This window comes from Oryza brachyantha, chromosome 12 (assembly GCF_000231095.2).
Source record: "Oryza brachyantha chromosome 12, ObraRS2, whole genome shotgun sequence".
Taxonomy (NCBI): Eukaryota; Viridiplantae; Streptophyta; class Magnoliopsida; order Poales; family Poaceae; genus Oryza; species Oryza brachyantha.
In genome coordinates, this window is record NC_023174.2 from 13,660,988 (window position 1) to 13,686,189 (window position 25,202).

Here is a 25,202-nt window from a genome sequence, read left to right on the forward strand (position 1 = left end):
AGGAGAATTTAGTTCCACCACAGCTCTCTTGCATCATACTGATGTCCCATAGTCTTATCAGACCACTGAGAGAATTTGCACAACAGCCTTGCATCATCCTACTGTCCCATACTCACATCAGACCATTGAGAGAATTTGTGGTAAGCACATTTTGCAAGAGTAGCTAACTTATTCATGTGGTATCAGAGCATAAAAATGTATCATGGTTTTGTGCAACCAGAGTGGTTGTTGTATGCATGTATGTAGCATATATACCGAATACATTGCTTCAAGCTTTCAACAAGAAGTTATACTGTTAATTATTCCCTGTCTCTACTTATGTCTTCTTTTTGAAGAAATTCAAGTTGGGTGGTGATTGGTTGAGGTGAGGAAGCATGTGAATAAATTTAAACGAAGGAATATTATGATTAGTTAGACATAAGGAGGTGGTAGAGAAATAGTAGTATTGTGAGATAGATTTAAATTCTTAAAGTAGCGATATTTTGAGACGGAGGGAGCAGGTGACAATATCTTGATGCAGTGATTGCAAGAAGTATGCATTTAAAGGAAACGGTTGCTACATGTAGAGCAATTGTGCGGCCTAGCATAGGGCGGTTCGAGAGGAGAGGTTGAGGTTGGAGTTGGAATTAATGGCGCACGTAAAACGAGAAATACCATTAGCATATGATTAATTAAGTATTAGCTATTATAAACTATAAAAATGGATTAATCTGATTTTTTTAAATAACTTTTACATAAACTTTTTTAGCAAAAGACGTACCGTTTGAGAAACACAGAAAAATAGATAGTTATTATACCGGATAGGCCCTCCCGAACCCGCCCACAGTCGTCTGCAACTTTAGCCCATTTTGGTTTGGAGCCATACCAAAATCTAGTTTGGTAGTGCCAACGTTTGGGCAACTTTTAGCACAACGGAATTTTGAAGTGTAAATTTGATGCTATCTAACACACAAGTGTTGGCAAAAAAAAAACGGCATTGTGTATTACCCACACAGAAACCAAAAAATGATAATAAAATTATGCCTTAATGAGATAGTGGAAACTACAATGTATTCAAAAATGTGAAATTCAAATGTAGTTGAGCATGCATTCTCAGGTCCCTAACAGAGCTCATACCAGAATTTACAAGTAACCATATACTCCTTAATTCTTATGGATAATTTGGTATATAACCCATTGGCACCTGTATATTTGCTAAAATAGTAGAAACATAAAGATCCACTCAGAACACAGAATAACAAATAGATGCAAGAGAATGTAGCTGAATAGTTTGGGACATGAATTCATGATAAAGTGGGTAGAACTGCGTGCATTCTGTATGTTATTCTAAGTACAACTAATCTCCAGTCAAATCATTGTACACGTAGATATATTTGCAAGCTATTCGAATGGAGCATTGCAACATTGTGATGCAATAAGAATATCTTCAACTGAGTGGCAGAGAGTGGCAGGGAAAGGTGTTTGTCGCATCACATCTCAAGCTTGCTAGCAAGGTACCAGGAATGCATGGCTAGGCTGCCGAATGCCATGATATTGGCCAAAGACGAGAGGCCGTGGATCATCCCAAACTTCTTGTTCATCGCGGCAAGGGTAGGGTTGTTCTTTGCCACCTGTACATTCTTCGACCACCCGACCTCCTCACCGATGCTCAGGTCCCTCTCAATCTTGTGCCTCTTCTTCATCATCTGCGAGGGTCAAGCAACCAACGATTATTGCTCACTAGAAGATGTAGGGAAAGGAACCTGGTGTTGTTCCCATATGCCTTGATTCAACTAAGGCAAATGATTGTCATATATACAGCTTGATATTGCAATAAAAAAGCACTACTGCTGTTGCTGTTTCAAACAGGGTTAATCATGTGTTACCCCATGGTTACTACTGTAATACCAGGGGCCAAGGAAACATGATCATGCCTAGCTAGAGCAATAATAGTTAAAAATCATTGAATATAAAACAATGTTTTTCAAGTATAGGGCACCATGCCACTGTCAACTGTACATCAAATTACAAAAAAAACTGTGCCACTGTTTAGGTACAAGTAAAGTTCTTTTCATTATAACATTTAAGTGACTAACCCTATTGAATAAAATAACAGACATGCCAATCCATTCACATAGAGGTCCATGATATGGTACCAAAATTGCATATAATTATGTCCGCTAATGAAGAAAGCTCTACAGGCCAAAATAACAGACCAATAATTTTAAGAAGAAACAATTATATGATTGGTCGGTTATTTTGGTCTGAAGAATTATCTTCAATAACAGACATCATATAGCCTGTAGCCTAACTGTTCCTTGACTGATATGGTTTATTAACTGTTTAACTGATATGGTCCATTATATGATTGACACAGGCCTTAATACCATATTTTTCACACATTATGCTGTCTTGTCATATTGCATAAGGCATAAATGCATGAAAAAAATTGACTTAGGGATGCACGGAACATTAGCATATCAGACAATGGCTCCAGGAGTCCAAGTTGTACCATTGTACCAATAACCAGTTGATCAATACACTACTACAGGACTATATCGCAGATACAGCTCATGTTTTATCAAAGCAATTGTATAGTCAAGAAAAAGAAGTAAAGTGAATGCTGTTCTGTTCATTCTAATGCCTAACCACACAACCAATAGTACCCAAAATCAGCTTCAAGATCAAGTAGCACACTACAGAAACTTCTAAGGACTACATGTCCAGTACTTAAAAACAAGCAGGTAATAGCCCAAATTATTAGCCCCATCGACTAGATCAGTAGTGCTAGCTTACCAGCAACCAACCAAAATAAGAACTTATGAATTAAACACCTAGGTACAAGTGAATACATATTATTGCAGGCAAATTATTATTTATGTTGCTTAAAGAACAAAAACAATGACTTGTTTACTATAGGATACAATCATCAACCATGACGATCATCACAGAATCATCAGTACTAAATTGACATCACATCTGCGCCTATTCTAACCAACAACCTAAATTAACACACGAGATTTCACAGGGAAGAGGAATTCATTGATGAACATTCCACATCCGTAATAAACTACCAAAATCGCATATTTAAAATGCAATTTAATGAAAAAGGTCTTCAATAAGATTTTTGGCATTCATAATAAATTACCAACATCGCATATTTAAAATGCAATTTAATGAAGAAAGGACTTCAAGAAGATATTTGACATTTTAATGGAGCGCTTATGTCATGGAAATTAACACATACTGACACATAATTGCCTGAAAACACTTGGCTTTATAGGCTGTAGTAAAGAGAGCTACAATGCAACTACAAGACTACAGGTTACATCTTGTTCAAGCAGTCACACAACCAACCAAAAGAATTAAAAGTGACTGATGTTCTCTCATTAGCAAAAATTACCCTTACCTAACATCCCTAACCACAGAATCAAGACCTCAAGAGTATCCAAAATTAGCTTCAACAAGTGAAGAGTAGCACAAAATAGCATCTCTCAACTCCAGAATCCACTACAGAAAGAGTAGCCTGCAACCTAAAGGCTAGAGTATAGCGTTCAGACACACAATTCCACGATTAGAATTGCTAGTATAAAACCAATTAGCAATCAAATCAATACAAGAAAAAAACTTGTTAACTAGAGAATTTCTATTATTTCTTGAACCTTTTTTTTATTTTCTAATTTTAAAACTAAATACTCCCTCCATTCCAAATACAAGCATTTCTAGTATTCAAATTTTGTACGACAATATAAGCGTTTCTACACTAATTCCCTGATTTCAATCATTCCAATGATTTTAGAGCCAATCTGATGCTTAGAATGGGAATCTAATAAAAAATTAAGTGACTAAAACAGAATCTTTTGACTCTTCATAGTCTATGCTAAACAACGTAGAAATGCTTATATTTTAAGACGGATGTAGTAAGCAATAAGTCTATGACTGCCAATTTGCCATCACAAAACCTAAAAACTTTTATAGCATCTACTTCTCTTCTACAAAATTAAGTAACTTATAGCATCTACTTCATCACAAAACCTAAAAACTTTTATAGCATCTACTTCTCTTCTACAAAATTAAGTAACTTATAGCATCTACTTCTCTTCTGCAAAATTAAGTACTACGTAACAAACACATAGGATCTCATCCCACCCGGGGAAAAAGGACTAATCGAGGTGTCTGTAACAAACCTCGATGGTCATGGGGGTGAACACGAGCAGGTTGGAGAGGTCGAAGCCGAGCGCGGCGAGGAGGAAGCCGAGCTGGTAGCGCTCGACGGTGGACGCCGCCTTCCAGGGGTGGAGGTAGGCGAAGGCGGCGACGGAGACGGCGGCGCAGACCGAGATGAGCATGAAGTAGGCCGGGAACATCCTCGCCTGCAGGTTCCCGAACTGGTGCCTCGGCAGATTCCTTCCAGCGCAAAACCAATCGATCAATCCCATCCGATTCATGGATCAGATTCGGAGCAGTCTCGGGTTCTTGGAAGCGAGCAAATCAAGAAACTGGAGGAGGAGAGGAGCAGGTGGTGGGTTACTTGAACATGATGATGCCGCCGATGAAGGTGGCCCAGAGGGCGGCGCCCCAGGAGGTGGCGAAGCAGAGGAGGTGGGCCACCTTGGCGGCCGTGGCGGCGCCGCCGCCGGAGCCGGAGCGGGCGCCGAGGAGGACGTCGGGGGCGAAGACGACGCCCGCCGCGAAGAAGCACACCGCCGCCAGGAACCGCGTCGCCCACCCCATCACTGTACCACTCTCCGGTCGAGCAGGATGAAACGGCGGCGAGGGGAAGCGGCGGCCGGCGGCGAGGAGGCGTCGAGATGGGAGAGGGAAGGAGGTAGTTGGGATGAAAAAGGTTGGATTTTTATGGGAAAGAAACACCCCCTTCTAGAAGCAACCATAGTATTCTTTGTAATTTGTCAACTTTGGAAAGAAATTCAATGCACTTACCTTGACTGTTTATCAGTGTGTTATGGAATGGAGAAGTCAAAAAATCGAGGTTTGATTCTTTGGGCAAAAGTATTCTAGAATGTATTTTATCTTCAAAATTCAAACGAAGATGTAAAAAATGTAAGTCTCATTTATACACTTCAGAAACCACTATATGAATATGATGTGATAGATGCCAATTGATTAAGTGTATTGCTCTTTTAGATACCTAACTAAGCACTTAAAAACGATTTCTAATATATACGAACAATAAAAATCTCATGTGTTAAAACCAAGCCTAATTATTAGGGGCGAAGTTGTATGTATCGAGGGGGTTTCTAGGAACCTCACCTCAAAAAAGTTTTAGCTAAAGTTTATCAATTTTCACCTTATATATTCCTTCAATTCAAATTTAGGTACTTGTAGCCCGTTTAAATCCAGTTCAAAGCACTAATAAATAAATAAGTAACACCCTCTATTTCACTCTAGTTTCGTCCCTACTAATTATATGCACATGGAGCTAGAGAGCTTAGTTTGTATTTTAGGAGGAAAAAGTGATCTACAAAAGTCTCATGTCTTATATGTGTGTTTTGAGTTTTGTGGAATATTGAAACTTGTATTTTGAATAAATAAGTTTAATAGTATTTTTTCTTTTAGAGTACAAATCAACACAGTGCATTTATGCACACATGCTAAACTTACGCCAGCATACATAGACAAGGATGCATTCTAACACACACCTAGATAATCACTTGTTCTGCTTTGCTTCCTTCACTCAAGTTCATGGATATATACTTTAGTGTATGTTCACAACGTCGGAGAAAGTGTTTTATTTTTTTTTCAATGTGTTAATCTAGTTAAAAGTGTAATTTCTCAAGGAGAAAAATACTAGGGTAAATTGATTCAGAATATGAGAAGGTCTCTCCGCAAAATTAATTGTAAGGTTGTTATCTTAGGCTGCGTTCTTTGAGAGGTGTCAAGTTAACTTACACTGGCATATAAAACGTAATAATAGATTAGTATATAATTAAATAATTAATTATTAAAAAATATAAAATAGATTAATATGATTTTTTAAAATAACTTTCCTATAGAATTTTTTTACAAATATACCCAGTTTAAAAGTTCGGATAGCGTATACGTAAAAAACAAAAGAGATTAGTTAACTTTACAGGGCAGCCGATCGCGGCCTTAGTCTGTCTTAAAACAAAATTAAAAGTGCAAAACCAAGTTGGAAGACAATGGGGGAGAAAGTAATGTCCAATTATATGCTGATCAGAATTAATGCTGGTACTCACCCATGCTTTCTATCACCACTATCAATGGCGCCCTGGTTTGTGTCTACGAGTGCTAGCCGATGAAAGCAAGTGAAGGCAACGGCAAGCAAAAGTCAATTGGAGTGAAGCATCGAGTTGTAGGGAGGGACCGAAAAATCTGGGATACGATGATCAACAAATTCGATTAGATGAGAAAGCAATATATATATATATATATATATATATATATATATATATATATATATATCACATATATTGAATATGATGGTTCAATATATATAGTGACGTCAAAAGGTTAGCACATGAATCATGACATCAGATCCTTCATATATAACTTGCCGGAGTATGACGCAGTAATTTGTGCCCAACCACAGCTATCGGCTCGATGCTTTACGACATTATATAACTGTCTTGTTAAGTCGAACCAAGTATGATCTTTATTTCTATCTGGTTACAGGTCTCGTCCGATCAACTAAGATTAATAAATAATTTAACGGATCACGTTAGTTTAATATTTAATTAAAATCTATTTATATCAAGTTTCTAGCCGATCAAAGCTTTTGATAGCCGATCGTTCATCGTATCGGCTAACCGTTACAGCATCAACATCTGATCGGCTGAATTATGAGTTATCTATCAGCTTGTTTTATCGTTCATCTTGTCAGTTGCAGGATCAAACTGACTAGCACGCCAGTGCACCTTCTAAGAATTTAGGTCCTGCACTGGAGCTGTCTAAGATCGACTTCCAGAACTTCACGTATGACCCGTCAATGTTTACATTTTGACGTCAATAATATTTTAGTAAAATTTTATATGGAATGATTTTTTTTATCCTCGTAGTGAAGCATGTGCATTGTATTTGCGTGGGTGTATACATATCGACACATATACATTGGCAGGTTACAAATTAGGCCTTGTTTGTTTCGGATTGAATTATTATAATTCAGCTTACTGAGTTAGATTATTATAAACTAGATTATTACAAAGAGAAGAATAAGCTAAGAGATGCTTCTTTTTTTAGATTATTGCAAACCTGAATCATTGAGTTTGCATATGCTCTCAACTATTTTTTGACGTGCGGTGGCAAATCAGTTAATTAATTAGAAGTAATTAAGGGTAATGGGTCTTTTGATATCTAATCATCAAAAAAAAGTCCCCTCAGTAAGTTTATTGGATTATAATAATTTATCATCTAGATTATAATAAGATATAAATATAATCTACATGTTTCTTTTAGCTTACTAATAATAAGCTAGATTATAATAATCATAAGCGGGAAGAAACATGGTCTTAGATAAGCACATCCCTAATCTCTTCCATAATTACACGGAGAGAAGAGAGAGGTATATACTGCTATGTTGCAAAATATAAGTACTCTCCGGTTTCTTTCTTTGATGCATTTGACTTTTGGATCTATGACCCTTCGTCTTATTCACAAAATTTATATACTTATTGATTATTTTGTTATGATTTGATTTGTCACTAAAAATAACTTTAAGTATAATTTATAATTTTGCATGTTTAAAAAAAATTAAATAAGACGAAAGGTCCAGCATAGATCAGAAGTTAACTGCGTCAAACAAAAAACAAAGGGAGCATTTTTTTTAGTTTATTCACCCTAGAGTAAAAACGACCAATGTTTGGATTTTCTTAAAAAATAAATAACATATTTGCAAACAAAAATTATAAATAAAATTTTGATAGACGTGTTCTTACCGATCAAAAACGAAGGCTGCAAAATAAACCATAATGAAAACTTTAAAATTACTCTAAATTTAAGTTTAAAAATTTAAATTTTGATTTATAAGCATAAATAGAGGCGAAAAGATAAAAGTGAAAGATGTTACCAGATTTCTCTATAGTCACTTGAGCGCTTAATTTTTAATTCTTAAGTTGATTGAACTACCTCTCTAATTATCTGATTAGCTCTAGAATAATTGAAATGATTAAAATAATAAAATTAAATTAATACAAAAATGTTTGCATCACAGTGTATATAAAATTTGAATATACGAATACTTATATTTTAAAATATAAAACAGAATTGAGTATGCAGCAACAGTACAGGAACATGATGACGCCGCCGACGAGGTGGCCCAGACGGCGACGCCCCAGGAGGTGGCGAAGCAGAGGAGGTGCGCCGCCTTCGCCACCGCCGTTTTGGTTTTGTGTATACGTTTACTGAACTGCTTAGCAGTACGTTGTTTGCAAAAAGTTTTTACGTTCATCGTCTCGTCTTTCTAAAATAGATTTTTAACTTTATATTAGTTAGTTTTATTGTTTATACTATTACATAGTTATAAAAAATTATATAATATTTCATTTGTAAATAGAGAGGGAAGAGCTGCGTTCGTTTGTAAAGATTTTTTCAGATTATTTTTTTGTTGTGTATACGTTTTCTAAACTGCTTAGCAGTACGTTTGTTTGCAAAAAAAAATACATAGAGTTTATCATCTTATCTTTTTAAAATAGATTTTTAATTTTATATTACTTAATTTTATTGTTTATACTATTAAATAGTTATAAAAAATCAGATAATCTTTTATCATTTATCCGTCAAAACACGGTCGTGATCGTATCATTTATCCGTCAAAACACGGTTGTGATCGACGGTAGCGGCGGAGCCACCATTAGACTTAGAAGATGCCTAAGAGTCTTGGAAGAGCATAATACACTATTACTTAGATTAATTGTCTAATTAACTAGATAATTATATAGAATAAAATATTGGAGAGGATCAGGTCACTGATCACAAGTTAATATTGTAAATTAACTAATCTTGGAAAATAATACAACTACGATCACAAGATCAGTTTCGTGGAAAACAATACAACTACAGTCACAAGTCTTTAAAAAATGGTAAATTTCACAGGCCTAGTATTATACTCGTATAGTTAAACAAAACCACGGGTTTTTTTTTGCTACATTATAGAAAACCACACAATTAAAAAACTCTACTTAAGTATGTAGGGTGAAATTTGTATATAATCTAATGAGTTAGATAAAACTCTTATATAGGCTCAACAAGTATGGTGGATGATGTCATTGTGTGAAACACTGACGTATTACTCAAGATTATGCTCAACAAGTATGGAGGACGGATGAATGCAACAACAGATCAGAACTGGACTACTGGTATTGGGTTCTACTCATCAATGCCAGAAGTGCAAAAGAACACTATCAGGCCGTAAATTGCTCTTCCCCAGCTGATTTTTCCTGTCCATTTCAGTATATAGGAGTAGGTAGCATTGCTTTCTTCAGTCAAATTCAGCAGAGCAAGTTCACAAAGTTTCTTGAAAATTGAAATGATGAGTTTGTGTTACATCTTTACTGGGGGCATGCTGATAGACAACTGGTTGTGGTGCACAGATTTTTCTAGTGTCTATTTTCTGTTCACAATAATTTTAAACAAAAATCTTTTGTAATTTTTTCATTTTCAATTTGTACATACACACTTTGCAACTAATCAAATACAAGAAAAACTACAAAATCAATTAACTTTTTCTTAACTTATGGCTTATCTTTGCCAGTATTCACAACAACATAATAGTGACCTTTTTATGAAGTCTATGATTCGTATAAAGTTACTATAACATGTGAAAGTGTTAAAAGGAACACACCAGTTTGTTCTGCAATTGTTTGCAGAGGGAAAAGCTTAAAAGATCCATCTCATTTTTAAATTCAAACCATGCCACTGAGATTAATATCTCGAAGGTGTCAGCAAGGTACAAATGCTTCATCTGGAATCTATACGAAACATAGAGAAACATAAGTTTTAGTTACCATGATTATGTGACTGGGATAAGAAACAAAATGTAGAGAAGATATTACCAAAATAGATTATGTGAAGGAATAATTGATATGGTGTTGATCTAATGTACCTTAGCAAAGAGGAAGTTGTTTTGCACTGTTCATGAGGATAGGGCATCATTCATGTACAAATTAGCATACAATCAACAGATCACAATTTCACGCATTGACAACTTGGACAGCAACTGCAGATTCTATGCTCTGATTAGAACCGCAACTCAATTCAACATTTCTGCTGAGGCATTTATTCATCAACTCTCCCGCCTCACTGAAATGACCCATTTTTGTAAGTGCACAGACAATTGACCAATATGATTGATTATTGCTCGTGCTGCAGCCATTGTGCTCCCTGGCAAGTAAAATTTTTTTGGCCTCACTGACTCTTCTTTGACCACATAGAGCTTTTATCAGGGAATTGTATGTGCAATTGTCTGGAACCACACCAAATCTCACCATGGAATTAAAAATATTTTGAGCTTTATCTACCATCCTCATCCTGCAAAAACTCAAGATGAGAGCATTGAAGGAATATGCATCAGGACTAATGCCATCCGTTTTCATTTTATTAAGAAGATCAATGGCCCTGTTAACATGCCCGGCTGAACAAAGCGCGTGCATTAATACATTGTAAGTCTGAACATTTGGTCTAACACCCCACTCTGCCATCTCATGAAAGCAAACAATAGCATCATCCAGTTGATGGGTATGGCATAGTCCATCGATAAGAGAGGTAAACGTAATGATATCTGGCATGAAACCATGTTCCATAAGCATCTTCAGAACAACCTTTGCATTATGTATATTCCCTGATTTTGAATACCCACTTATTAGTGTGTTAAAGGTGACAAGGTTAGGCAGGAAGCCTTTTTCTTGCATCCCTTTGACAATCTCCTCTGCTTTATCCAATGCACCAGCCTTTATGAAGCAATCTATCACCATATTGTAAGACATCACACTAGACAAGACTCCCTTCGAAACCATGTGCCACAAATAGTGATTTGCCTTGGGAAAATTCTTGCAGTTCAGTAAGGATTTGATTACCATAATATATACATCAAACCCTGGATTTCCACCATTCTTAATAAAAGAGTCTAGCAACTCACATAAATCACTCATCTCCAGGCATTTCAGGGCACAAGAAATCACAGTGCCAAAAGCTGTGCTGTCAAGTAGATAACCCCTAGTGCTGATTGTTTTTGCAAATTCAACTGCTTCTTTGGCCATTCCCTTCTTCGACAGGCAATACAGTACAGTTTGACATGCACTCTGGTGAACCGTTGGCTCATGGCTTAACCACTCACTCAACATTATGTATGCCATGTCCCTCTCCAAGCAACGGAACACGCCATGAACAATTGTCCTGTATGTGGCCTCGCTAGGCGCTACGCCCTTCTCCTTCATCCTGTCCAGCACACGGATTGCCTCCTCCACCCTGCCAGCATTGCAGAACCCATCGACCAGTATTGTGTACGTGAACACATTCGGTCTGATCCCCTCGCCCTCCATCTGCCTCACCAGCCGGAGCGCCTCGTCGACGATGCCACGCCGGCAGACGCCATGGACGAGCGAGTTGTACGTGAAACAGTCCGGTCGGCACCCGTCGGCAGGCATCTGCTGGAACTTGAGGTACGCGGCGTCGACGGCGCCGGCCCTGACCGACGCCGCGATCAGCGCGTTGTACACGGCCGTGCTGGGCCTCAGCCCCAGCCGCGGCATTTGCACGAACACCTCGTGCGCGTACCGGGCGAGCCCGAGCCTGCCCCAGCTCTCGATCAGCGCGCACAGCAGCTCCTCCAACACCTCGCACCCGCAACCCCGCACCTCCGCCACCAGCCTCCCCGACAGCACCACGGGCCCGCGCCGCCACAGCGCGTCCCGGAGCGCCCGCCGCACGGAGCCGTCACGCGCGAAGCGGGCGCCGAACCGCGACGCCCACACGTAGAGCCGCACGCAGAGGAGCGGCCCGCCCTCTCGGGCCTCCGCCTCCGCGGCACGCAGCGCGCGGACGACGAACCGCGGGCCGAGCCGCGGCAGCGCGGCGGCGAACTCGGCGTTGAGCCGGCGGAACCAGTCCGCGTCCCCGCCGTCGGCCAAGATCGACGCCGCGCGGGCCGGGTCGGCCGGAATCCCGCCGGACTCGGTGGAGCAGTGGCAGCGGCAGAGGAGGAGGAGACTGGGGAGCCGCCGGCTCCTCATCGGCGTTTGCATCCACGGGGGCGCCGCCGTGAACGGCGGGGGTTGTATGTAGTAGCGTCCCGAAGTGTGCCCTGCTTCTGTAAGCAAAAGGGAAAAAGTCCATATCACCCCCCACAGGTTTGGCATTCTGGTTAATTTATCTCCGAGTTTTAACGTCTTAAACTTTACAAAACCGCTAAAAAAAACTCTTTATTAATCCTGTTTATGGATAGCACAATAGTGCCCTCTCTAAAGACATTGTTCGGTTAATCTCTTATTATGGGAGGATTTAAGGGATTAGAAAGATATATATTCCACATCTATTGTGATGTGAAATTATTTTTCCTCAATTCTCTCCGATCCATCCTTTTAGGAATAAACGAAAAAGACCTAAGCGATAAATTCAATGATTTGATATTTTTATTGTCAAATTATTTATATTGACGCTCATGAGTATGATACATGAGAGAATATTTGAGACAATGACAACAGACTAGGATATTAAATCATCGAACCTTAGCTCATGGGGTACCAAAAAGTTAAATCTCTCCGTCTAAGCAAAGAGGATTTAAGAGTAAATTTTGTAAAACTACACCTACTTAATCAAGTTATCACAAAATCATGAATTTATCGTGATACAAAATTATAGAATAATACCAACTTTCTCATAAAACTAGTGGAGTATTTTATTTACCACAAAACTATATAGTGTGAAGTTTAAAATCCTTTGCACTGTGTCCTATTGAAGTTCGAAGTAATGTAGTTTTTTGATTAAATTATCTAAATTTGTAGTTCTAATACAACTTGATTAAGTTTTCTGATATTAGCTTAAATGTGTAGTTGATGATAATTTTGGTACTAAATCTATAGTTTTACGATATTTAAGAAAACCATGTACTCCCTCCTCCATATTTGTATGTATGACACCGTTAACTTTTAGAATCACGTTTGACCATTTGTATTATTCAAAATTTATATTCAAATATACAAAATTATGATGCATAATTAAAGTTTCTATAATAATAAATCATATTATAACAAAATAATTAATAATTATATATTTTTTAATAAGACGAATGGTCAAATATGGACCTAAAAGTCAACGGCGTCATATAAAAAAATATGGAGGGAGTATTTTTTTCATACGCTTAATCAAAGATAGAGATTTTTGGCTTATGATGAAACTAAAACAATTCAATTGAAACAGAGTAGTCTTCTTCCCTCTAGATGGAAAATGGCTCGATCCGCTATTTTGAACGCGATCAAATATTTATCATTTTAACATGTAAAAAGTTTATAATATCTTGTTTAACTAATGTCGTGCCGATAAACATGGGGATGAATTTACTAAGCATTGAAATCACATGGTATTAAAAGTACTCACCGGGCTTTCTGGTGAGCCTTGTTCTGAAACGTAACTCTCAATTTGGTATTACTTTGCTCGTTTAACCCTTACCTTTTTAAAAAAACAAATGTGCACTCTAAACCCTATTTGATCGACAGGGGTAGGAATGGATTTAGAAATAAAAATAGAAAATGTATTTAAAGGAGGTAGAAGACGGATGATCGTTTGACTTTTACATAAAAAAACCCAAACGGTATATTTATGAAAAGAATAATTTATAAATAAAACTTTTATATATGTATTTTTAGCAATCTAAAATCCAATGCTAAAAAATAATCATAAATAAAAGATTGGAAATTCAAATCTAAATAAAAAATAATCATAAATAAAAAATGCTGAAAAATCTTAAAATCAATCTAAATTTCAAGATTGGAAATTCAAATTTTAACATATAATCATAAATAAAAGAGAAAAGACGGTGTATACTAGTTGACCCGTGTTCGACTTGTCCCCGTTGGGCTGTCACCAAAAATTTGAGCGGGCTGGGGTTTTGCACGGGTGGTGACGGAGGGAGGCATGCATATGGGATTCCTATCTTTTTTTTCGGATCAGTGCATTTTAATAGACCGTTCAAATCAGTTTTTTTAAATATTTATTTGATCACTTTTCATTTTATTTAGCCACTCAAATTCAATTTTTCCCTTCATCCACCCTCTCTTTCTTTTTCTTTCCCTCTCCCTCAATCTCTCACCCCCTTTCCTTTTCTCTTTATTTCTCATTCTCTCTCAGGCAGGCGGCGATGGAGCGGGGAAGCCGCGGGCGACACGCCGTCGGTGGTCGGCTGGGGCCGCGCCGGGCGGAGGAGGCCGGGGCTGACTCACTTTGTTACTTCGAAAAATGAGAAATGATACCAATTTAAGATGTGAAAAAAATATAATTTGCCGAATCTGACTCACTTTGTATGCCATCAATGCTAAACATTAAAATGAGAAATCTACCGTGTCATGCTTTGTTTGTGAAAAAAATGCTACTGAGGAGCGTAATATCAACACATCATGTGCAATGGTACTCCATCTTTCGTAACATGCTTTTCCATTACTATCACACAAAAGCATGTGTTCACACCCTATAACAATTTGTTTGCATTAAAAAATTCATCAATTATATGTGACACTATGTAGGTGTGGTCTCCTATTCTCCTCTGTATATACATACTTAACCAAAGAATATATCTCACAATTGTCTTTAACTACTGTAATAAGATACTGAAGAGAACCAAAATGATATATGTACTATACTTAACAATTACAACTAAGACGGCCTGCATAAACATACGGGGGTTGAACTACGCACTGTCTGTATTATAAATTAATAGTTAAGAAGACATATTACTACTAATGATATGCTGTTACTGGGAAACATATTTTAGAATACTAAAATCTTTTGATCATTTTAATATGCTGAAGGATTTTCTTAATATGCTGAAGGATTTTTTTAATATGTGGACAGAGCTAGCTGTTGACTGATCGATATGTGATGGGTACCATTTCAAACTTGGCAAAAATAAAGTAGGTCTGCACGTCAAGATAGGAATGATTATGATATGATCAACCTAATCATTTTTTATTGAGTTTATGAATCTACGATTAAATAGGGTCAGTCTATACTGATCTCATTGCGTGGATAGGTTATCTATTGATAACTAAATATGCAACTTAAGTAGTAAAAGAAGAGATATACGTGGGTCTCACATGTAGAAAAGACAAAAGTTTATATAAAGTTGCTTTTCTACGTAATACACCGTCCCACCAAATTTCAGTCAACTTTGATTAATTTTTATAGTATGAATGTGAGATTAAAAATTACAGATCCGAGTTTACTAAACGGGTATGACAAAGTTGGTAGAATGGATACGGCATCTGGAACAACGGATCCATGAATCCTAGGTTCTTATTGTTCGAACCATTAATTTAACCCATTTAAATTCTAAGGACATCATTTTAAATATATTGTAGCATATCATATATAGGTCAAGTGTATAATCGGGCAACTCGTACCCTGATCTATGGGTGACATGGGTTGCAAATTATTGTTAACTTTTGTACGCACACTTCTTGAATTGCTGTAATGATATGTGTTTTTTTTAAAATATATATAAGATCATCATCACATATTTCTAAACTAGATTTTTAAGTTTAAATAGCTATCCCAAAATTAAATAACCTTTTATATATCTTCCTTCACCAAAACAACCCAATCCGTAGCGGAGTTTTTCTGCAAGTTGTGTACGGCCAAGAATGTGCCACGCCATCATCAAACATTTCTCTTCTTTCTTTTTGGAGGTTTCCTTTTTTTATTAGTCAACATTTGTTCGTCAGCTCGCCACGTGATCGATCGATCCTCTTATCTTAGGCAGCGTTTAGTTTACAAAATATTTCGGCAAAAACATCAAATTAAATCTTTAGACACACATTGAAGTATTAAACAATTCTACATAAAAACCGTGAGACGAATATTTTGAGTCTAACTAAAACGTCATTATTATATATTGCTTACTGTAGCATTTATGACTAACCATATCCTAATTAGGTTCAAAAGATTCGTCTTACGACTTCCCCTATAACCGTGTAATTAGTTTTAACGTTTATATATATTTAATGCTTTATTTAGATGTTTAAAGTTTCGATATTATGTTTTTGGAAAAAGTTTTCAAGAACACACCGTTACTCGTGTCTTTAGGCAAACAGTTTGACCAGCAACCTTTTCACACGTGTGGCATATGCATGCATGCATGCACCCACGTACACAGTCAGATCCACCTTGGCAAGGCTAGCTATAAATTCTGCCTGCCTGCCTGCTGGAACTCTATAAATACGTACTACCTTGTAGCGGTGCTCTCCATGAACCAGCAGTACAAACAAGTCACTACTTTGTAGCAGCCATCCAACTTCTTAGTTTCCTCGTCATCAGCTCCATCGCACTGTGAGTGGAATACCTCGACTTTCTTAATTTATATTGTTATCCTCGTCTTTTCGTTTCTGATTATACTTATAATTAAGTATGAATTTAAACTTGTAACCTTAAATTTAAAGTTGGTTTATGATTTTTAATCATACTTTATTTTTTTAATCACGAAGAACACGCATATAAATTTCTTTCACAAATTATTTTTCATTTACAAATATAACTTCTTAAATTTAAAGTTAGTTTATGATTTTTAATCATACTTTATTTTTTTTAATCGCGAAGGACACGCATGTAAATTTCTTTCGCAAATTATTATTTTTATTTAAAAATATACGGCTCGACAAACTCTTAAGAAAACCAAACAGTCACCCCTAGGTTTCCTTTCAAATTAATGAACTAACCAAACGTCATTTATTAGAGAATTAAAGACGATGTTTGTTTTTTTTTCTGGTGTGTATACTATATGTATAAGTAGATGATGTTTTTCTTAAAGGAAGATGAGCTCGTCGGCGGCAAAAGCAGAGTGCGGCGGCGGCAAGGAGTCGTGGCCGGAGGTGGTGGGGCTGAGCATACAGGAGGCGAAGAAGGTGATTCTCAAGGACAAGCCCGGCGCCGACATCGTCGCCGTGCCCTTGGGCTCGCCGGTGACGGACGACCTGCGCTTCAACCGTGTCCGGATCTTCGTCGACACCGTCGCCGAGACGCCCCGTGTGGGCTAGCTACCTACCTAGCTTAAGTTAAATACTCCCTCCATATTTTTTTATATGACGCCGTTGACTTTTAAGTCCATGTTTAACCATTCGTTTTATTTAAAAAAATTATATAATTATTAATTATATTATTATAATATAATTTATTATTATAGAAACTTTAATTATGCATTATAATTTTGCATATTTTAATATAAATTTTGAATAAGATGAATGGTCAAACGTGATTCTAAAAGTCAACAGTGTCATACATAAAAAATACGGAGGGAGTATATAATTAAGGTGTGTGTATCATCGATATCTGATGGTCATGCTTGCCAATTAAGCCATCGGTGACTGGCACTCGATCTTGCACTTGAATTTTGTTTCTCGATCAGATTAGAAATTAACATCATGCTGCATATATGCCATGGTCATGCCAAAGTTAAGCCATGTTCTTGTGTATGATCACCGATGTGTGTTTCCTAGCTACGACTGTCTATGTTAAATAAGCCAAGGGCATGTTGTTTAAGTAGAGATGCTGTGCTGCGCCTCGACCGTATCTTTTCGTATCATACTAGCTAGCTATGTGTGCGAAATTAACTATCAATCCTGACATGAAAAAGATGAATGAGCTGTGAGGAGGGGCATTCTTTTCCATCAAATTATTCCTTTGATTTTACACGCATACCTATCAAACTGTTAAATAATGTATTCGTTATAAAAAGGCTTTTAATATAAAAGTTCAAAGTTCATTATCTCATCTTCATCATAGGGTAGATTTTTAATTTTATAGTAGTTAATTTACTATTAAATAGGTATAAAAATTAGAATACTTTAAAACCATTATATTGTTGCTGTAAAAAAATATTTCAGACACATACTTTTCCTTCTGTAATACTTCGCACACAAGCCTCGTCTTTTAGCTTATATTAAGCATAAGAAAAATGTCTTGTTGACAAAAAAAATAACTTATAGGTAAAACTTTTATATATGTGTTATTAGTAATGTGAAAACAAAAACTGAAAAGAATACGATAAAAACATAAAAACCAACTCTATAGGTAAATTTTAAGATTTAAAGCGGTGGCGGCGTGGGCAGGAAACGAAGCGGCCGAGGGCACGAGAGACGAAGGGACGGCGGCGTGGGCGGGAGCGACGCAGGCGAGGCTGGGAGTGGAGGAGGCAACGACGCTCATGGCAGAGGCGGAGGGGCTGCGGCATGGGCGGCGGCGCAAGCACAACGCCGATGGTCGCCGGAGTCTCACGGCCGCCGCGACGCAGGACGGTCGTCGGAGTCAGACGCTCAGCCCAGGGGCAACTTCGTCCAACACGCGGTGAGAAGACGCAGAAATTGATCCAAATGCAAAAAAAAAAAAAATGACAAAACAAATATTACCCGTCGGTTGAGAGTGGCATTTTAACAAAATGATTCTGCGGAGTGACGTTACGGCGAAACCAACTTTTGGAGTGGCATATAAAATATCCAATTTCTCATTTGTTGCGAGTTTTTCAACGCTTATTTATACTCGTTACCATCGCACAAACATACATCGTAGTAGATTCATGCAACGGCAGTAAAAGCAACACAGATAAGTATGCGTTACGGTAGACCTTAGCCATGCTTATTTCGACTTCTAACAAAACACACACACACACACATATATATATATATATATAGACACACACACACGTACGCCTGCGCCTGCACTTACTGCAAAGCAGAGCCGGGGCTGAACTACAATTGCAGCCGACGCCGCCACCTCAGGCGGCACCGCCCGCGAGGCATAGTGCCGCCCCGTCTTGCAGTAGTAGGCGGGGTCGTCGTCCGCCAGGGCGGCGTTGGCGCGGCGCAGCACCGCCTCGGCCGGCGGGCTCCTCCTCCTCCACGGCGCAGGTGTCCTGGGCCACCTGGAGGGCGGTGTACCTGCTGGCCCCGAAGACCCACGGCGGCACCCCGTAGGCGAAGAGGGCGGAGGGCGTCGCCCTCCAGGAAGCACTCGAGGCAGCAGGCGACGACGCCGCCGCCGCCGCGCATGGTCGAGGCGCACCCGCCGCCGTTCCTGCAGTCTCCACAGACCGTGAAGCTGCTGGCCGCCGCTCCCCCACCCCTGGACCTGGATGATGAGCTCACGGAGAGGATGGTGCCCGCTGATGATGGAGGGGTGAAGTGGATGACCTTCTCGTCGCTCTCGTAGATTCCTGTTCGTATGTACACACTCAAATTGTTAATTACTACCTCACCTCGGTCTCTAAATATTTAATATAATTGATTTTTTATACATATTTAACTATTCGTCTTATTTAAAAAATTTACATAACTATTAATAATTTTTATATCATTCCATTTGCTGTTAAATATACTTTAATATATATATAGCTTTATATATTTGAGAAATTTTCTGAAGAAGACCAATAGTCAAATGCATAAAAAAGTCAACGACGTCAAACATTTAGGGACGGAGGGAGTAGGGGTGGATAACGAGCCAGCTCGGCTCAGCTTGGCTCAGCCTGGCTCGTTAAGATAACGAGCTGACTCGGCTTGGCTCGTTATCGTAACGAGCTAAAAACCCAACTCGGCTCGTCTCATTACAAACCTTGAGCTGGCTCGTTAGGCTCGCAAGCCATGCATGAAAAGTTAATTTAAATAATTTTTAATAGATTATATAAGCAAATTTTTAGTTCAAACATGCAAATCAGATGAAATTGTATCTAAATATTAAAGTTTGAACCAACAAATCACATGGTGAACCTATAAAGTATTGAACACATGCTTTTCAGGGTGGAATCAATGAATGCCGACGAATCGCGTATCTTTGGTCTAACTCGTTAGGCTCACGAGCCAGCTCGAGCTGGCTCGTTTTCTCTAACGAGCTAAAATGCTAGTTCGGCTAGTTAGAAAAATAAAACGAGCCGAGCCGAGTTTGTCACGAGTCGAGCGAGCTAACGAGCCACGAGCTTTCTGTCCACCCCTAGGAGGGAGTAATTTGTACTATAGCCGAAGAGCATGGCTGGCTAGTTGATTAGTAATTCAATGGAACTGAAGTAATTCATTAAGGCCCGTTTAGTTCCCAAAATTTCTTTTTAAAAACATCACATTGAATCTTTTGAGTATATATGAAACAAAAAAAACTAATTGCATAGTTATGGAAGAAACCGTGAGATGAATCTTTTGAGCATAATTAGTGCATGATTAGCCATAGTGCTACAGTAACCCACATGTGCCAATGACGGATTAGTTAGACTCCAAAGATTCGTCTCGCGGTTTCTAGGCGAACTATGAAATTCATTTTTTTCATTGGTATCCAAAAATCCCTTCCGACATCCGGTCAAACGTCTGACATGACTAAGCCCGCTAATGGATTTTAGTCCAATCCAAATCCACTCCAATCCATCTCTTTATTAATTAGTCTACCAAACCAATCCGTATCGATTATTCTTTATTAGGATCCAATCCAAAACAATCCAACTTCAATTTTAATCCAGCCCGCACCAATCCATTTGGTTAAAACGCATCCAATCCACTTTAACGGAATGAATATGCTCATTTGGTATTTATAAACTCGGAACTAAAATTTTAAAATTCACGTTCACACTATAAAAATTTATTAAATTTGACTAAAATTTGGTGGGATGATTTATTATGTATAAGAGCAACTTTGTGCAAATCTTAATCAATTTCTACATATGGGTCTCACATATGTCTATTCTTTTATCCATTAGCTACCCAATTAAAGGATCCATTTACCTTCCACAGGCCAAATCTATTTAAAACTTGAAATCATCTAACCAAATCCAGTCCATACCAATCTATTTGTCTATATAACCCAATCCAATCCAAACCATTTGAAGTAACAATATATTTGCACCCAACTAAACACAATCCAAATTAAACCCCAACTCATTTAATCCATTTTCATCCAACCCATTAGCAGACCTAGACGTGACATCTCATCTAAAAATTTTTGCAAACTAAGCAAGGCCGCGTAACCAAAACCAAAACCAAACCCAAAACCAAAACCAGCTTATCTTATACGTGCTCTACTGATAGTAGAAGACCGTTTATTGTTTTAATCCAATAAATCGTATTTATTTATACCCCTATAATAGTTACTGATAATATAATATTTTTTAGTGACATTAAACTTTAAATTAAAGATCGAGATTCTTACGTCATGGTAATACTTGTACTAGAATACTACCCCATAGAGCTCTGTACAGTTAAGCCCAGCCAGCCAGCTAACATCGTCCAAGTGCAAAATTTATTACTACAACACTACCTCCGGATTCAATTAATCCTGCACTTAGCACTGAACTAAACTAACTATAATTAACCTCACCATCTTAATAAAAACTAATACGCTTCTTCCATTAAGCTAGGTGCATGGGACATTGGGACTAATAAGCCTATTGCATGGTCTTACTTACCATGATGGGAGTAAAGAAAGCGCCAGGCGTAGATGTGATCGCCGGGTCTGAGCTCCCACTTTTCTATACGGCTTGAGAACACACTCACCCTGTCCATAAGTTAATTAAAATGTGCAAGCTACCAGTGAAATTAACCGATCGAAGGAATAATGATATGATACAACTTTCGATTGGGATGGAAGTTATATTATATATAAAGTGATCATATTATTCGAATGGCATATACATATATTTGGGGGTTAATTGTTTAGCTTTTTTAGGGAAAGCAAAACAATGTGTTTTTAAATGAAAAATAATCTGTGAAAATAAACTATGATGAAAAAAATCTTAAAATCAACTCCAAAATTTTAATTGAAAGTTTAAATTTTGACTTATAGGCATAACTAAGAGCCAAAATATAAAGGCGTTGGCTTCTGCAAATGCCGACCAAGGCCCATCCGGAAATCTTTCGCTTAGATAATATACGCCATTGTGAAAATTCAATATAATGATCATATTGAGAGTCATCTTTTCATTTTTTTTCAAGAAAAGACCAAACGATATATTAACAAATAGAAATAATTTATAAATAAAATTTTTATATACATGTTCATAGTGATCTAAAAGCCAAGAATAGAAAATAAACTATGATAAAAAACGTCAAAATCAACTTTAAATTTAAGGTTGAGAATTTAAAATTTTGGCTTATAAACATCAACGAAAGCCAAAAAACGTGGATGATTGAGGCTGCGTTCGGCGTAAGGTAACTTATACGGCGCGAAAAACACAGTAATCTGATAAATTAGTACATGATTAACTAATTATTAATTATTAAAAAATAGAAAATAGATTAATACAATTTTTTAAAACAACTTTACTCAATAAAATTTTCATAAAAAATACACCGTTTAGCCGTTAGGGATGGGCACGCATGAAAAACGAGGAAATCTAGCTTTAGAGGTAGGGGGAACTAACGGGCCTGAATCGGATGGCATATATTTGGTTCGCATAATCTGTCCAAGTAGACTAGTAATGTCTAATAGCATCTCCAAGAGAACGGCTAAATTTTGACTCTCCAAGTCAAAATTTAGTCATTCATTTTAGTTTTGGCAACTCGAATTCTAAGAGCATTTTCAGGAGACTATCTATCCCCACTCTCTAAATCCTGACAAAGGGAGGATGATAAGAGGGCCCCACTCACGTTTTTATTGGTTGCAATGCCAAATTATTGTTTTCCCCTAAATTTAGAAGACTCGTCATAGTGGAAGCTGTTGGCTTTTCCATTTGCTAAGACGGTACTCGATGCCTCCTTCCACTGCCCGGCAAATTGTTCACCGATAAGAGGTTGGTTACAGTTACAATTGGGAGAACCTCCCCTAGACATTATTAGTCTACTCGGGCAGATTTACGCGATCCAAATATATGCCATCCGATTCGATCATCCACGTTATTTGGCTTTCGTTTAGGTTTATGAGCCAAAATTTTGAATTTTTTAATCTTAAATTAAAGTTGAATTCGTGATTTTTTTATGATAGTTTATTTTTTTATTCTTGGCTCTTAGATCACTATGAATACTTACGTAAAAATTTTATTCATAAATTATTTTCTGTTTGTAAATATGTCGTTTGGTTTTTTCATTGAAAAACGAAGAGATGACTCTCAATATGATCACTATATAGAATTTTCATAATGGCGTATATTATCTAAGCCGAAGATATTCGGATGGGCATTGGTCGGCATTTGCAGAATCCAACGTCCTTATCTTTTGGCTTTTAGTTATGCTTATAAGTCAAAATTTAAACTTTCAATTAAAATTTTGGAGTTGATTTGAGGTTTTTTTTATCGTAGTTTATTTTTCAGCATTGGTTTTTAGGTTGCAATGAATATGTATATAATATTTTTATTCTCAGATTATGTTTTATTTAAAAATACATCGTTTGGCTTTCCTAAAAAAGCTAAACAATTAACCCCCAAATATATGTATAATATATATATATATATAAATATAATATGCCATCCGAATAATATGATCACTTTATATATAATATAACTTCCATCCCAATCGAAAGTTGTATCATCATTCCTTGGGTTAATTTCTCTGGTAGCTTGCACAGTTTAACTCATGGACAGGGTGAAAGTGCTGTCAAGACGTATAGAAACGTGGGAGCTCAGACGCGGCGATCACATCTACGCCCGGCGCCGGAAATTAGGTGTCATAATTTACATGCATCATGGTAAGTAAGACCAATAGCTTTTATTAGTCCTATGCACCTAGCGTTGTCAGGAAGAAGCGTACGTATTAGTTTTTATTAATATGGTGAGGTTAATTATAGTTAATTTAGTTCAGTCCTAAGTGTGCAGGAATTGAATCCGGAGGTAGTGTTGTAGTAATTAATTTTGCACTTTGGATGACGATGTTAGCTGGCTGAAAACTAGGTTTTAGTATGAGTAAAAAATATTCTCCTATCAATTACGTTGTTATATTAGTATAAATAGTCCGATTCATTAGATTAAAACAATAAATTAACGGTCTTCTACTATGAGTAGAGCACGTGCAGATCGATGAGCTGGTTTTGGTTTTGGGTACGCGACCTGACCTAGTTATATTTAATTACTTAAGTACGTAATTCTTATAAATAGATGGAGGGTGCGAATCTTTTTAAGGCAGGCTGGCTAATTAATTGACGAATTACTTCAGTTATTCCATTTAATTACTAATCAATCAACTAGCTAGGCTCTCGGCTATAGTATAAACTACTGCCTCCGTTTAGATGTTCGATTTTTTTTTACAACGTTTGACTATTCGTTTTATTCAAAAATTTAGTATAAATATAAAAAAAGAGTCATATTTAAAGTTCTTTTGATAATAAGCAAAATAAATGATATTTTTATAATTTTTTAAATAAAACAAATGATCAAACTTTGCAAGAAAAAAAAGGGAGTAATTAATAATCTGATCGAGTGTGTACACGTACAGGAATCTACGAGAGCCACCAGAAGGTGATCCACTTCCTCAGCTCAGCGGACACCATGGGCTCGTCGTCGTCGCTGGCCTTCACGGTTTGCGCGAGCTGCAGGAACGGCGGCGGGTGCGCCTCAACCATGCGCGGCGGCGGCGTCGTCGCCTGCTGCCTCGAGTGCTTCCTGGAGGGCGACGACCTCCGCCTCTTCGCCTACGGGGTGCCGTGGTGGTTCTTCAACTGCACCAACGCCGGCGTCGGCCAAGACAACTGCTCCATGGAGGCCGAGGACCCCGCCGACGAGGTGCTGCGCCGCGCCAACCACGGCCTGCGGCACGGCGGCTTCGGCGGCGGCTACCACGTCGCGCTCAACAACTGCTTCGACTTCGCCTACTACTGCAAGACGGGGTGCCACTATGTCTCGGCGGTGGACGTGGTGCGCGATGTGGCGCACCCGTTGCGTCCCTCGCCTTATTCTTTTCAAGAACTGCGCAGCACTCTTCGCCGTTGGCTGTTTTGATTTTACTTACTTCACCACATACTTATATATATATATATATATATATATATATATATATATATATATATATATATATATATATCGACACTAATATGTGTCACCTATTTAGTAGAAGGTATTCTACATCTCCTCTCTTCCAAGGCCAAAAATTACT

General features: G+C 37.8%; 2 protein-coding genes across 2 annotated transcripts; both read right to left on the reverse strand.

Annotated features, from left to right (window-relative positions):
• Positions 1-1,262: 1,262 nt before the first annotated feature.
• LOC102718884 (transmembrane protein 205) lies at positions 1,263-4,844 on the reverse strand. Its single transcript, XM_006664033.3, has 3 exons — positions 4,511-4,844; positions 4,167-4,386; positions 1,263-1,685 (listed from the first exon to the last, which is right to left on the reverse strand). Exons 1-3 carry the CDS (start codon positions 4,711-4,713, stop codon positions 1,470-1,472), a joined length of 639 nt encoding a protein of 212 aa, XP_006664096.1. The 5' UTR covers positions 4,714-4,844; the 3' UTR covers positions 1,263-1,469.
• Positions 4,845-9,632: 4,788 nt separating this feature from the next.
• LOC102719162 (putative pentatricopeptide repeat-containing protein At3g16890, mitochondrial) lies at positions 9,633-12,182 on the reverse strand. Its single transcript, XM_006664034.3, has 2 exons — positions 10,058-12,182; positions 9,633-9,923 (listed from the first exon to the last, which is right to left on the reverse strand). Exon 1 carries the CDS (start codon positions 12,180-12,182, stop codon positions 10,146-10,148), a length of 2,037 nt encoding a protein of 678 aa, XP_006664097.2. The 3' UTR covers positions 9,633-9,923; positions 10,058-10,145.
• Positions 12,183-25,202: the final 13,020 nt, after the last annotated feature.

What these genes read in the sequence shown, in the direction of transcription:
- LOC102718884 (XM_006664033.3), bottom strand. Translation starts at nt 4,713, where the DNA reads ATGGGGTGGGCGACGCGGTTCCTGGCGGCGGTGTGCTTCTTCGCGGCG. An exon ending in GGCGGCATCATCATGTTCAA is followed by an intron (nt 4,387 to 4,510) that starts GTAACCCACCAC and finishes TTGCGCTGGAAG; the next exon opens with GAATCTGCCGAGGCACCAGT. An exon ending in TCACCCCCATGACCATCGAG is followed by an intron (nt 1,686 to 4,166) that starts GTTTGTTACAGA and finishes TGACCCTCGCAG; the next exon opens with ATGATGAAGAAGAGGCACAA.
- LOC102719162 (XM_006664034.3), bottom strand. Translation starts at nt 12,182, where the DNA reads ATGAGGAGCCGGCGGCTCCCCAGTCTCCTCCTCCTCTGCCGCTGCCAC.